General features: G+C 39.1%; 1 protein-coding gene across 1 annotated transcript in view; it reads left to right on the plus strand.

The window, feature by feature from the left end:
- Positions 1-405: 405 nt before the first annotated feature.
- Positions 406-14362, plus strand: part of LOC140236419 (diamine acetyltransferase 1-like) — a 29319-nt gene continuing 15362 nt past the window's right edge. The window contains exon 1 of the mRNA XM_072316344.1: positions 406-637. Coding sequence (XP_072172445.1) covers positions 406-637 — 232 coding nt within the window. The remainder of the gene's footprint in view (positions 638-14362) is intronic.

A 14362-nucleotide genomic window follows, 5' to 3' on the forward strand; every position in this document is an offset into this window, starting at 1 on the left:
CTCTCAGATACGCGGGGATGGCTTCTACGTATCACAGTTACTACCAGAGCAGCCCATGATCATGTCCACTTGATGGGGATTTGCCGGTGTTCGTGTATAGACCTACACTCTGCACCTATTGTATGTTATATAAAAAGCGTAATCCATTGACCGCCCTTTCGCTACTTGGAGTGGAGAAGAAAAGGGAGCACTGGTCCGCCTATAATCTCTTCGTATACCACCACCCATACCACCTGTCGATACATGCACTATTCTGAACAGCGTCCACTTCTGTTAAGGGGCAGCAGCTCTCCCCGTAATTATTACAGTATTCTTACGACACTTCTCTAAAAAATGATGTTGAGACGTTGGCCGAGAAGATGTTTTCGCGAGCTGCTTCGAAGTGTATCCCCACCGAGGGTTTCGATGGGACCCGGACCCCGTGCTTCCGGCTCGCCAAGGGTCGCTGATGCTGCTACGAGAGTGGACCGCTGCTGCGGTGTTGGCGTTCTTGGCAACACGGGCAGCAGCAGACGATACTACTCGGATCAAGCCGAGTTCCCGCCATATCGGCGGACGTTCACCCGTCGCTTGATCACAAGAAATCGACAGAAGCCGAGCTCAGAGCTTGAGGAGTCGAGGAGAAAACTTATACGAAGTAAGTCGCAGACGGCATGCATTTTTTCTTGTTGTTCACTGGTTCAGATGCTACTACAGCTAAAATAATTATGTCTTGGTGTTTATGTGTGTGAATCAGTCGACTGTTCACGTGCAAACAACGATCTTTTGTTTGTTATTATTATTATTATTATTGTTATTATTATTATTATTATTATTATTATTATTATTATTATTATTATTATTATTATTATTATTATTATTATTATTATTATTATTATTATTATTATTATTATTATTATTATTATTATTATTATTATTATTATTATTATCATTGTTATTGTTGATGATGTTGTTGTTGCTGCTGTTTTAAGCTCAACATTTGCCATCAAGCCACTCCGAAATGTCGCTGGCAATGCATACAAACACGTTACCTGTTATCTTTTCCACCAAGGCTTAATAATATACTAATTCACTGCCATGCTGACAAAGAAAAAAAATACACCTGCAAATCACTTGCATCTCGTCACTTCAGATCAATTAAAATGATGGTCATCATGAAAGGATTTGTGCAGGGGAAAAATGTTTCTCTGGTTGCTTTCATACAATGCAAATACACCAGTCTATGTTATCTTCAAGCTCCGACCTAACAGAGATGATTTTTTTTCCATGTGACACGGTAATCGAGGTCAAACAATTCACCACAGGGGAGCTATCTCTGATCTCAACACAGACTGCCTGATGGTACATACTGTACAGGAAAATGAAGGGAAAAGAATCAAAGACTTTCCGTTTTTACTATTGCTGATCGTCACAAACACGAAAAAAAAAAAACAGAAGAAAAATTAAATAGGTAGAAACGACCGAGTCAAAATTTCTGCATACCGAGTGTACCTTTGTTCAATTTTCAATTCATTTCAATTCAATTCAGTTTTGTTAAAGCAACATTGACTTCAATGTCGTCAAAATGACAACAATTCTAGAACCAAATACAGAAAGATTTTCTTATAGTGCCCAGCAGCATGCCTATAATTTGCAAGCCGTCTATAAGGCAAGTATGATTGGAAGGCTAGCTACTGTATTGTTTTGGGTAAAGTGTCTCAAAAATCGTTGGCACAGCTGGACGGAACGAATCGAAATCGGGTCGGAGTTGTATTGCCTCGTAACATTAACACAGCATTGTGTAGAAGTCTTGAATACCAACTTTTTTCATCCGCCTCTTAGTCCTTCTATTAAAAGGTCAATTCTGAAAGATAAGTAATTTCAGTTAAATACAGACTGACAATCTGAGCACGACAATGAAAACATTATCAAATTTGGATGAAAAAATAAGGATGTTATGAAATTTCAACAATTTGTTAGTTATTGTTCTGAAAACAAGTTCTGAAAAAAAAAAGTTGATATGAGTTTCCAAATGCGCGAGCTGATGATGTCATCACCTCACAACTTTTCATTGATTGTGTAAAACAAAATTAAATTCTAACGTTATAAAAGAATAAAACATAATATCATTCAAAGCTGAATATTTTTGAAATAATGATCACTATAAGATATAATTCAAGACTGACCACAATTGCGTTGAAAAAAAAAACAACAAAAGAAAGTTCAAGATTTTAGGTATACGAGCTATAATGGTAAGCTGTGAGGTGACGGCATAATCAAAGAAGTCCTTTGCATATTCATATTGACTGTTCAAGAACTGTTTTGCAAATATTAGCAAACTTAATGATATAAAAATATAACTTCCCTAATTTCTATCCATCTTTGATCAAAATTCACTGTTGTAGTTGTAAAATTTTAGTTTGTCTATTCAGACCAGCTTTTAAGTGGTCCGGAATTGTCCACTATAAGAACTGGTAGGACCACTAGCAAACAGTCCTCATACAATCAGGATGATCAGGGCCAGTTTTAGCGGATGGTGGTGAGAGAGTTAATAACCTCGTGTATATAATGTATATCAGACATCTCTTCTCACTGAATCTCAAGTAACGATATTCGAGACAAACACTTTCACTCTGCTCAGAAAGGTCACTGCAAGGATGAACACATTATACAGTGGCCGCTATAGAATGATGTGACTTTTTTTTGTACAGAGTTCTTCAGTGATGATATAGGTCCAATACTGTGTAGGCACACCCAGTCAAACGTCAATGTTACGTCAAACAGCATCAAAGGCCTTTGAACTTCACTGCACATAGACATGTGAGCACATACCTGGTATAAAAAATAAAGAAGCATTAGAATACCATAGTTACAGTTGTATGGGCAAGTTCTTTCTGTTATGACAAATTCAGTGTTAAGTTGCTTCTAGATAAGGTGTTGTAAATTTCTTCCATTTAGGCCTACATCTCGACTTAGAATACTCGTTAGGTATTTGTGACGTCATATACCAGTATTATGTGTTTAAGACTCATGCAGGGAGTTGGTCACACACACACGGCTGCTGTGTATGAGAACTGAACGGAATACTGCAGCGAATTCATCTTTTGGACATTTGTGATATGGTACAGGTATAAATACCCACTACGACAAACTTGACCGTTAAAAAGAGGGATAAAAACCCAGAACAACAAACAAACACGCTGCAAATACACCGAAATATAAAAACAGTGAACATATCGTCGACGTGGGGGTACAATGACAGGCCACAGTGTAAGGTGCTCAATCCTGGCACCCATTTGCCCTCTTGTCAGAATAAATCAGGTCTGATATACTGTCAACCCTGGCAGATATGCACCCTAGTTTTCCTCACCCAACTGGATATGTTTATTCTCTTTCTCATCTCTTTCTCTTGACCGTTTTCCCTTTCTCCTTCTTCTTCTTCTTCTTCTTCTTCTTCTTCTTCTTCTTCTTCTTCTTCTTCTTCTCCTTCTTCTTCTTCTTCTTCTTCTTCTTCTTCTTCTTCTTCTCCTTCTTCTTCTTCTTCTTCTTCTTCTTCTTCTTCTTCTTCTTCTTCATCATCATCATCTCTGTTGGTGACGGACAGGCTCATACACAAGAGTTCAGATTACCGAATTCTAGAACGAGAAAGAAAATACGCGAAATGCGATAGTTTTGGAGTGTCCGAAATCAATAATACAGGTCTATTCAACGTCATTTCTTTTTCTTTTTTTTTTCGTTGAAAGTACCGATGATTTTGTTTTTTTCAGGTGTAAGTCAGTGATTCGTGTTGAAATCACTCATGGCGTTATTCGCTTTAAGTACTCATACGTTACGCAGTTGAAGTGTCGCTTATAGCAATAAATTGACAGAAATCGCTTTTATTTCCTTACGTATAATTAAATATCAGTGATCACATGGATTCTTTTTGAACCACCTTTTTAAGGTGGTTTCAGTGGTGCAAGGTAAAAGTGTAAAGGGGGAACATATCAGAGGTAAAAAGTCAGGACCAGGGCCCTGTTTCACTCAAATTGGAACCATATCGAGCCCCCCCCCCCAAAAAAAAAAAAAAAAGAAGAAGAAGAAGAAGAAGAAGAAGAAGAAGAAGAAAAAAAGAACCCAGAGTTGGGACAGATTCAGATCAGATCTACTTAGGAAGGATGCATAGAGATTCAAGATGTATTCTAGAACGTGGCAAGGTGGGCGCAAGATATTGTTCCCAAGTGAGGACTGATTCATCCCAACATTTTCCATGAAATCAGTTGAATTGAACTGAGATCGAATTTAGCGATTTGTGAAAAAGACATCTTGAACATGTGCCTGTGACGTCACATCAAAGGGCCACATCAATCCATGTCCATATATTTCAAACTAGTTAGATAATGTTAGGGATTTGTATGCAGGGTGCTTTGCGCAACCTTGTAACGAGTGAGTGCACTTGTGTCGAAATGTGCCAAGTTTTTCCGCATACTCATCTCCGATATGAAGCAAGATGTATACCTTCTTCCGTTTGTGGTGGATGTGCCTTTGAATGAGGCTAACAAACTACACATTATATATTAAAAAAAAAATAGTTTCAAATTTGCACCTTTACAGGTGCAGACCAAGGCCACACTGGAGGCACCTCTAAAGATGTTCCCACTCTGCCACTGGACTGAAAGGTGCAAAGTTGCACCCGTAAAGGTGCTGCCATTGTGACATTGGTAAAGATGTAAAATCAAACCTATTTTTCTAGGAGTGTACCACTTGAATGCTACAGTTACACACGGCCGGATTTCGAACCGGGTCCATAAGGAATTAAAGCCGTATCGACCCGGTTCGATCCGTAGAGACCCGCATTGACCAGCATCGTAACCCGTGTCAATTCCTGATGGATTCCGGGGGCTACGATATGGCGGTGAAAATTTTTTGGTCATGTTCAAAATTTTCTCACGGATTCAACTTCGTATTGATATCCGAATTGACCCGGTTCGAACCGCATTGACTCGCATCGACCCACTGCAACCCGCAGCGTAAAACCGTATGGACCTTGCCGTATAACGCATTGCCTTCATGCAACGGATGATGACAAGGTTTCCATCCGGGTCGGTACGGATCGAAGCGGGTTGACACGCTGGTCGATAGGGTCGAAAAGGATTCAGTTAAGGGTTTAAAGCGGATCTTTGTACGGTTCGATACGGGTCAAGACGGGTCAAACCGGGTTGGTAAGGAATTAATACGGGTCGATACGATTTTAATTCCTTATTGACATGGTTCGAAATCCGGGACTAATCCGTCTCATTTTCATCCGGATCAAATCCGTTTTGTGACCCGGCCGTGTGTGACTGTAGCATCACTTAAATTGTCAGGTTTTATCATCCTCCCTGACTGCCACCTCTGCAAACCCGTTGCCTCATTGCTCCTCGTCCAAGTCGCTATTCTGTGGTATCGATTTTTGCGATAAAAAGGACAAGTGTTTGTTGATAACCAACCCCCTTCTTCAAGGAAAACAAGAAACCGACCGCTACTCCCGATACATGCAGCGTATTGAACGCAGATCAGCGAGGGCGTGTCCACGCAGAACAAGTTAATAGCTCAGCTGGCTTTCAAGAAAAATCCAGTGGTCCAAGGAATGCTATTCATCAGAGCGCCGAACTGTTGGTGCTCCGCCATTATCCAAGTTGCCTCACTTTCTCTTTGATCTATACTATCAATGGTTTTTCCCCCGTTGTATTTTATTTTCTCTTCTTGGCAAGTCCTTACGTCTTGTCACTTATCTACTCTCCGGTCCCGTAATGGAGGGCAGATTTTCAGGGGATTTCTGCTTCTTTCAGCACAATGATAAAGGGGGCCGAACAGAGTTTGAAAAGCTAGCTTTTATCAGGGTCATTCATTTTTTTTTTTTTTTTTTTTTTGGGGGGGGGGAGGGGATTTTCAAATTTCTTCTCGTTGATGTTGTCGTTGGTGTTGTTCTTCCTGTTCTGCTTGGTCTCCTCTTCCTTCTTTATTTATCGCTTTGGTTTTTCTCGTCTTCTTCTTACTGCTGTTGCTTTGTTGTTTTTGTTGTTCTTCTTGCATGTTTGTGGTCTGTCTGTATTTATTTCGAAAGCATACTACAGTCAGGTTCATTAGTATGTATTTGATGATTTTCACAGTTGTCTTCAGAGAGAGAGAGAGAGAGAGAAGGAGAGAGAGAGAGAGAGAGAGAGACTGTTTTTGCGAATACGAGCGACTGGGTAAAAGTGCAATACCTCACTCTAAAAACGCAAATGTTGAATCAACATTTAAAAGGGCCGAGGAGTGACAGCATTTTTTGAAGTGTTGCATCCAACTTTTTAAATAACATTTTAAATGTTGAATCTAGCAGGAAAACCAACACTTTCAAAGTGTTGTCACTCCTCGGCCCTTTTAAATGCTAATTCAACATTTGTGTTTTAGAGTGCTGGTATGGAATTTAACAACTGCCTCGTAAGTCCGCTCTACCCCGAAATTCTTTCCTATTTGTTTGTTCAGTTGTAAGGCTCTGCTGAATAGAAGAGAACAGAAAGCCTGCAACCGCTGTCTATAGGAAAACTCCACTTATTGGTATATTCAAGTAAGTCTCGGTTTCGATTTATTTCTGTATACGTCTCGCCAGGAAGATAGCAAGAAAGGCTACATAACGGACGTCAAACAGGAGAAAGAATTAGTATTTGAGCTAAGCAAGAAGACTAGTATATAGGCCTACCCATTATATCATCTGACATGTTACTACGTCTGCTAGGGTTCAGCGCAATGGTATTCATTCCAGATGTTGAAGGCCACCCAGACAGAGCAGCGCATTTTCAAGACAACTCGACTCATCGTGACCGTGAATTTTGTGACCAAAGATAGCTTTCTTCCGTCACACCGTGGAGCTACAGTAGCTCTATGGCCACACTGAAACACTAAGACAGGGTCTGAAGACAGATATTTGAGTGAATGTCCGATCCATGTTCAACAGGTGTTTGATGCAGAGGGATGTAGCGCACAGAAGAATACTGAAAGAAAAGAAAACAGAACAAAACAGTGAATGTTGCGATGAGATCCGATCAGAAAAAGGAAAGTCATCAAACTTGTTAGTGCCACTTGCTTTCACGAAGTAGCGCTGTCGTTCAGAGTTGCATAGTACATCAGATAAGGTAACAATGACATGGCTTTATAAGATTTCAATAAAGGAATAAAAATTTTCACTTCGGGCACCATACTGTGAACCATTCTTTTCACATGAACATCGTTTCCATTGCCGTGTCCGTGTTGATAATTCGGGGATGATTTAACGGCATATCGCATCGTATTGTTCGAAACGCTCTTTCATGAGTTTCATTCTTCCATCACATCACTCCTTTACCGGCGATAATTTGTTTACGATTTACATGACATCAATAGTCATGATAGTTCGGGCCATTATTTCCCCCCCCCCCCCCCCGGTTTCACTTGAAATGATCGTGGCTTTCATTTTTAATGCTTAAGAGGCCCTCCATTAAGACCCTGTATCCGGTTTGTTGGTATCGCATCAATTCTATCATTTTCTTCCCCTCCCCCTCCCCCCCCCCCTCCCCCGCTCCCTCTCTTTCTCTCTTCATGTATACAAGTGCAGGTGGAAAACATCAACAAAAATGAAACTAGTCAGGGATGACGGATCTTTGGTAACGTAAACTTGGATGCTCCGTCAGTAAAAATTAGCACCTGTCTATACCAAATGACTTACAAGTGAATCCGAGCCAATATTATCTTTGTCTTTTCTTTTCTTTTTTATTTTGGCCGTTATGCTACAGAGTAAGCGGATAAGCAAACCACGAGGGTATTCCTATGAATAAGTATACAAACATGAAAAGTAAATAAACAAGAAAGATAATAATGATGATTTAGATATTGCAAATCACAATAACGACAATATCAAAGGGTTCTGTTATTGCGATCATGATATACACCAACTTAACTGCCAGATACTGATTCGTATTACGCCTGTATCAAGAGGAACAGACTGGGGGTCAAACGTCTTGTCAAATGATATCCTCTTAGGGCCAGGATGCTAACATATTTAGGGTTTTCTGTTTTGGAGTGCAATGCGACATCCTCTAAACCCATCTCACACAAAACTTAACCATTGTGGTTCAGTGGTCAAATCAACAGACGCTCAGTCAGACACGAGGTCATTGGTTCGAGTCCTCTGTCACAACATTGATGTCCTTATAAGGGAGTGCATTTTGTCTTCATTGCCTAGTCTTTCGGAGGGGACTTGTCGATCCCGCGGTAGCTTGCTTGCTAGTTTTCAAGCGCTGGTATGACCACTGTAGATAAAGCCAATCAGACAAACGAATGAACAAACAAACAAGCAAACAAAGTTTAACATTCAACGACCGAAAGGAGACATCGTCTTGTCAAACCAAGCTGTATAGGACCAGCATGTTATGATCAATATACGATAAACATTCCAGACATTTCTCCCATCCTCTGTCAGTACTTAGATATTTTTCTTTCTTTTCTTTTCTGCCATGTTATGACTGTTTGAGTTTTTCGATAAGATTATATATATATATATATATATATATATATATATATATATATATATATATATATATATATATTACCAAATCTATATATTCCAAGACTCACGTTTAAGCAGTCCGTAGACTCAAACACTTGGAGGAGGGAAATCACGCACTACATGGTGACTCTCTGTAAATGGAATAAAGCTACCAAAATTAACCTAAAGCGAAATGCAGTAAGGAATTAACATTATTATCAAAGTCATCGCGCGGGGGAAAAAAATCAGAAAAGCCATTTGGTGTGTAAATATAGATATAAGACCAAATTACGCGAGGTTTCCAGGAACGACGATGAAATTAGAATGGGCTAAAAATCGGTGTATGTCGGGCCGAAAATTGGAGAAGAATCCAACCATAAACAGGTCAAGCTTGTCACGAAAAGGCCTTTCACACAATCCCACTACAGCGATCAATTACCACTCTCCAAACAGACACGAAAGGCACTCGTCCGCTCATTTATTTCCGGAAACAAATTTCTGTTTGAGAGTTCAGTCTCGTATTGAAACACACTGTTCAATGGTCACGGTATAAGGGTATACGCACAAAGGGTAATGTAAGATTGACTTAGCTCCCTTTTCTCTGTTTTTTTTTTTTTAATACGCCATTTAGATTCGTTGATTTGTTTTTTTTTAAACGTTGGTATGTTATGTCTTGCTGTGTTCCGATTGTGTGTGTGCGTGTGTGTGTGTGGGGGGGGGATCTTAAAGCAGATCGTTATACCTTTACATCAACATGGAGAGGAGGGGGGGGGGGTGAGGGGAAGGCAACTTTAGAGAGAGAAAAAAGACAGCAACAACTTTTTCTACCTCCATTTTTAAATCCTTGACTGATATCAGGCCCAAAATAATGTCGATGTTGTAATCGTACCTTGATGTGAAATCATTAATGAGTTTGTGCTCACGCAGTGTCGATCCAACAGATTGCCAGATATATTTAGATCTCTTCATTCATGAAGACAGTCTGGACAATGATGTGTTGCGCCGTGACGTCACATGCCTGGTAGCCAATCAGATCATTAGAACAGGTTTTTTTTTTTTAATATAAACTCTCTCACTCTCCTTTGTGCTCGTTTTGTTTCTACATTCATTGTGTTTGAGAAAATAAAGCAAATACACACTATACCACGCACAGCGTAGATGAAGAAACGAGTCCTCAGATGAAATTACGGTTACAGCTCGTTATTCCGAAGGTTCTTTAGTCCGAAGGCTCGTTATTCCGAAGGTTTGTTATTCCGAGGATTCGTTATTCCGAAGGTTCGTTAATCCGAAAATGTGATAGGGTTTGTTATTCCGAAAGTTTATTAATCCGAAAATGAAATAAGGTTCGTTATTCCGAAGGTTCGCTAATCCGAAAATGAATCAAAGCTCGTTATGCCAAAGGTTCGTTACGGACCCTATTTCATTGCCGGATCAACGAACCTTCGGAATGACGAACCCTATTTCATTTCCGGATTAACGAACCTTTGGAATAACGAACCCTATTTCATTTTCGGATAAACGAGCCTTCGGAATAGTGAACCCTATTTCATTTTCGGATTAACGAGCCTTCGGAATAGTGAACCCTATTTCATTTTCGGATTAACGAATCTTCGGAATAATGAACCTTCGGAAAAACGCCACAAATGTTCGGATTAACGAACCTCTAGGTAAAGGGAATTTGTGTGTTTCGGATTAACGAACCTTCGGAAAAGGGGAGACATGCAGAGAGAGAGAGGGAGAGAGAGAGAGAGAAAGAGAGAGGGAAAGGGGATGAAACTTTACGTTCTTGACTGTGTAAGAGATTGTGAGTTACAAAAGGGGAAACCGTGCGATAAAAACGCAAACATCGGGCACAGAAGAAGACATATAGATTAACATCTAATGATGGAGATTACTGTTTTCTTTACAAAAGTGGTACTTTAACCGTCATAGCTGATGTGTTTCAGGTGGCACACATGACAGTGCGTAAGTGGATTCCCCATAAAGACAAACAAACAAACAAACAACAAAATACAGCAATCATGATATAAGAAATGTAAGATACCAGGAAGACTTATATATTGTGTTTCATTTTTGGCACCTTTTAGTATTCCTACGGTTCTTGAATTTCAGAAGATCTTTTTTTTTTTTTTTTTTTTTTTTGCTTCTCAATTTGTATTCATAATCTTCAAAGCCAAACTCATTTCTTCTTCTTCCTTTCCAGTACAGTCCACCAATGAAGTGAATCGTCGTACTTTTAGGGATGTGCGTTGTGCTGTGCCGTTGCTCCATGAAAACTAACTACGTGCAAGTAAAAATTATGCATCCTTCTAACGGAGCTGAATCCTTTGCACCTCCTCTTGGCATTGGTTTACGGAGGTGCAAATGGTCAAACTGGACAGCGAGTCCCACAGTCGTATGGAATCAGGGAAGCCTGTGTTCGGGCAAAAGGAATACGAAACCTGTGCCCATGTCCTCTGAGTGAGCCACCAGTGAGTAGTATAAGGTAGTTGCTCACATGGGTACACCTTTCACCACCTATGTATAGATTGCTCTCAACTTCTGAATCTTCGTCGAAATAGTTAAAAGTCTCTCTTATACGTCATGTCGAACTAAAGTTTCTTGTTATCATTCTCCGAAGCGGCTGGCCCATTTTTCAATGATACATCTCTAATTTATGCCAGAATTGTATGTATAGTCTGTTGATAAAACCCTGTACAGTCCACTCTTTGTACAGGTGGTAGACCAGTTATTATACTGCATCCCATATCCGGCAGGGTATTTTGGTTACGAGTTTTGCTAGGTCAGAACCCGTGAAAACAGAACTGTCACAAATTCGATCCCAGGACACACATTACTGTCATATAATGCGATACTTTTCTACATACAAGCCTTATTATTATGCGTACGTACGTGTGTGTTTGTGCGTTTATTATTTGAATGATAATGACTAAATACCATTGCAAAAAGTGTGTATGTGTATATATAATGTGTTTGTTGGTGTGTGTGTGTGTGTGTGTGTGTGTGTGTGGGTGTGTGTGTGTGTGTGTGTGTGTGTGTATTTATGTGCGTTTGCGTATTTGTGTATTTAAATGCTGTTTTTGGCGTCCAAGTGCTGCTGAACAGTAATCCATGTGACATGAAAGATACCAGTTTCTGTTTAAAAGCATGTTTAATAAATATTATCATTACCAATTTGCGTTCAATATCCCAGATAATGGTAGTTCCATATGTATGAAATGCGAATGTTTTTTTTTTTTTGACTCGGTGGACTCGAGCCTGTAAAGTTTAGGCAGAAATTGAGATTTATATATAAAAACCGATATAAAAGAACAACAACATCAACAAAAACATATTGAAAGGTACTTATCGATAACTGTACTTTTGTTTGTTAGCTACGCCTTCTTGTTTCAATTGCAACTTCCGATATAGGTCAGTTTTCTTCTGTCCTTGCCCCGAAAACAAAAATCTTCTTTGGACACGTTATTGTTAGTGCCACATTTCCCATGAACTTTCAAGGATAAAAATTTCCAGAACTAGTTTCTCCACTGAACCACATTTTAGGATTATCTTTTTTTCCTTCCTTTTCCTTTTTTTTTTCTGTTACGCAGGAAACGGCCTTGGAGTATTGAATATAAAGATCCCAATATTGCGATATGCCATTTCCAGGTAGTATTTCTCACGCAGACTTCCGGTTAAAGGATATACGGTTCATCCGGGGGAGGGAAGTCTTACAGTGGAGGAAACACTTTTCTGCGTCTCCCGTTGATCCAGTTTATGATAATATAATATTGTTGTATCCATACGTTATTAAGGAATTTATCACACTGATGATTTTGTTTTTCCAAGAAAGGATTCTTCAAATAGGAAGAACAGATGACTGACTAAAGCAAACCTATTGACTTAAAGGTAACCGAAGACTCCTCCCTTCTAGCCACTCATCCCCCCCCCCCACCACAAAAAATCCAACAAAAACAAAACAAAAACAACTCAACACCAATAGTGCTCCATGTGCCCTAAACTGAAATGAAAAGGATGTATATAAACAGCTATATATCTGTGACTTACTGTCCTCCATCGTTTCTGTTAAACCATTGCCTTCGGAAACGTTATCGGTCCCGTGCAAAATTTATGAGGTGTTCAGAATGATCAAATCGTAATGAAAAGGGTTAAAGGAAAATATAATGCCTCATAATACTTCTCATAATACTATTCTTACAGCACTGAGAGTCAAGGTACAACGTTTGAAAGGGACTCATCAGGAATAGTAGCTCTAAGATAAGGGGAATGGGCAGATAGAAATATAGGAAGAAAATAGGGAGGTAGGCGGATAGATGAACAGACGCAGAGAGAAAAAAAAGATAGAGATGATAATCAACTTAGATAAATAAACAGATCGACATATAGATCGATAGATAAATAGACAGATAAGAAAGCTATCTACAGAGATTAATAGGAAGTCGTTATGAATATAGACAGTGATTGCATTGATATGTTCGTACATAGATATAGATAGACGGAAGTATACATTAAGGCAAGGAGATAGATGGATAGATAGATAGACAGGTAAGAAAGGTAACTAGAGAGATAGATAGAAAGATAGACCGAAATAAGAATAGATAATCATGAATAAAGAGACAGATTGTATTGATATATCATCTACACACTTAGATGGTCAGAAATATATCATACCGATAGCACATGGATAGGGAGATAGATAGAGAGATAAATAGGTAAATTGAAAGATAGATAGACAGGTAAGAGAGGTAACAAGAGAGATAGCTGATAGATTGAAATAAGAATTGACAAGCATTATGAATCAAGAGACAGATTGCATTGATATATCTACACACTTAGATAATCATAGAAACAATTATACAGATAGGGAGATAGATAGAGAGATGAATAGGTAGATTGATAGATAGATAGACAGGTAAAAAGGAGAGAGAGAGATAACTAGAAAGATAGATTGAAATAAGAATAGGTAATAATGAATAAAGAGACCGATTGCACTGATATATCTACACACTTAGATAGACAGAAATATATACAGATAGGGGGAGAGAAAGATATATATAAAATAGATAGATAGGAGTGTATAGGTGCACACGGGGGAGTAGATTGATGGGAAGAGAGAGTGAGACCGGATGATGGAAGGCAAAGATTTCGACCATTTATCGAGAGGTGAAGCGACGTGTCTAATGGATGGAAGCATTACCCAATTACAGGGCGAACTGTGGACGTGTGCTGAATTCTGTATAGTGGCGTGTGGCGCGCGAAATAGGTTTAAAGAGACGAGTATTCTCAAGCCTGCAGCTAGTCGTGAATGCCTTTCAGACTGAAAATCATGTTGGTGATGCAAAATTAAACTAAAATAAAATCGCGAACTAGTAATGATTAACCCTTACTTCTTAAAGAAACTGAAAAAAATTACCAAATCTGCAACCTAGAGTCTGCTGCTAGGTTATCATATCAATAGGAAATTAGGGAGGGGGATACTGAGATGAAAGACATGATTTTTTTTTTTTTTAATGTCTGTGTTTCTCAGAGCCAAAGCTCTGAGAAGTTTCTTTTTTCTTTCCTGTGGAAATCAATGTCCATTTTTTAGTTTGTTGTTTTGTTTCTTACCTATCGTATGTAATCATAGTCTGCTGATTGACATTTTTGTGTATTCTTTCCCTACCTGTTTGTCATTTTGCCTCTGACGAAGATTCTGCTAGGATCGAGAGCTCAGGCCCCTTTTGACTCCATTTTTACTCCATTGGCTCGCCACTATTGAATGAGCAGTTTTCAGCAGCTTTTTTTGCTATACTGTATTCAGATCAGACTACAAAATATACTTTCTATATAATTATTTACATATAGGAATTGGTACCTTGG

This window comes from Diadema setosum, chromosome 13 (assembly GCF_964275005.1).
Source record: "Diadema setosum chromosome 13, eeDiaSeto1, whole genome shotgun sequence".
Classification (NCBI taxonomy): Eukaryota; Metazoa; Echinodermata; class Echinoidea; order Diadematoida; family Diadematidae; genus Diadema; species Diadema setosum.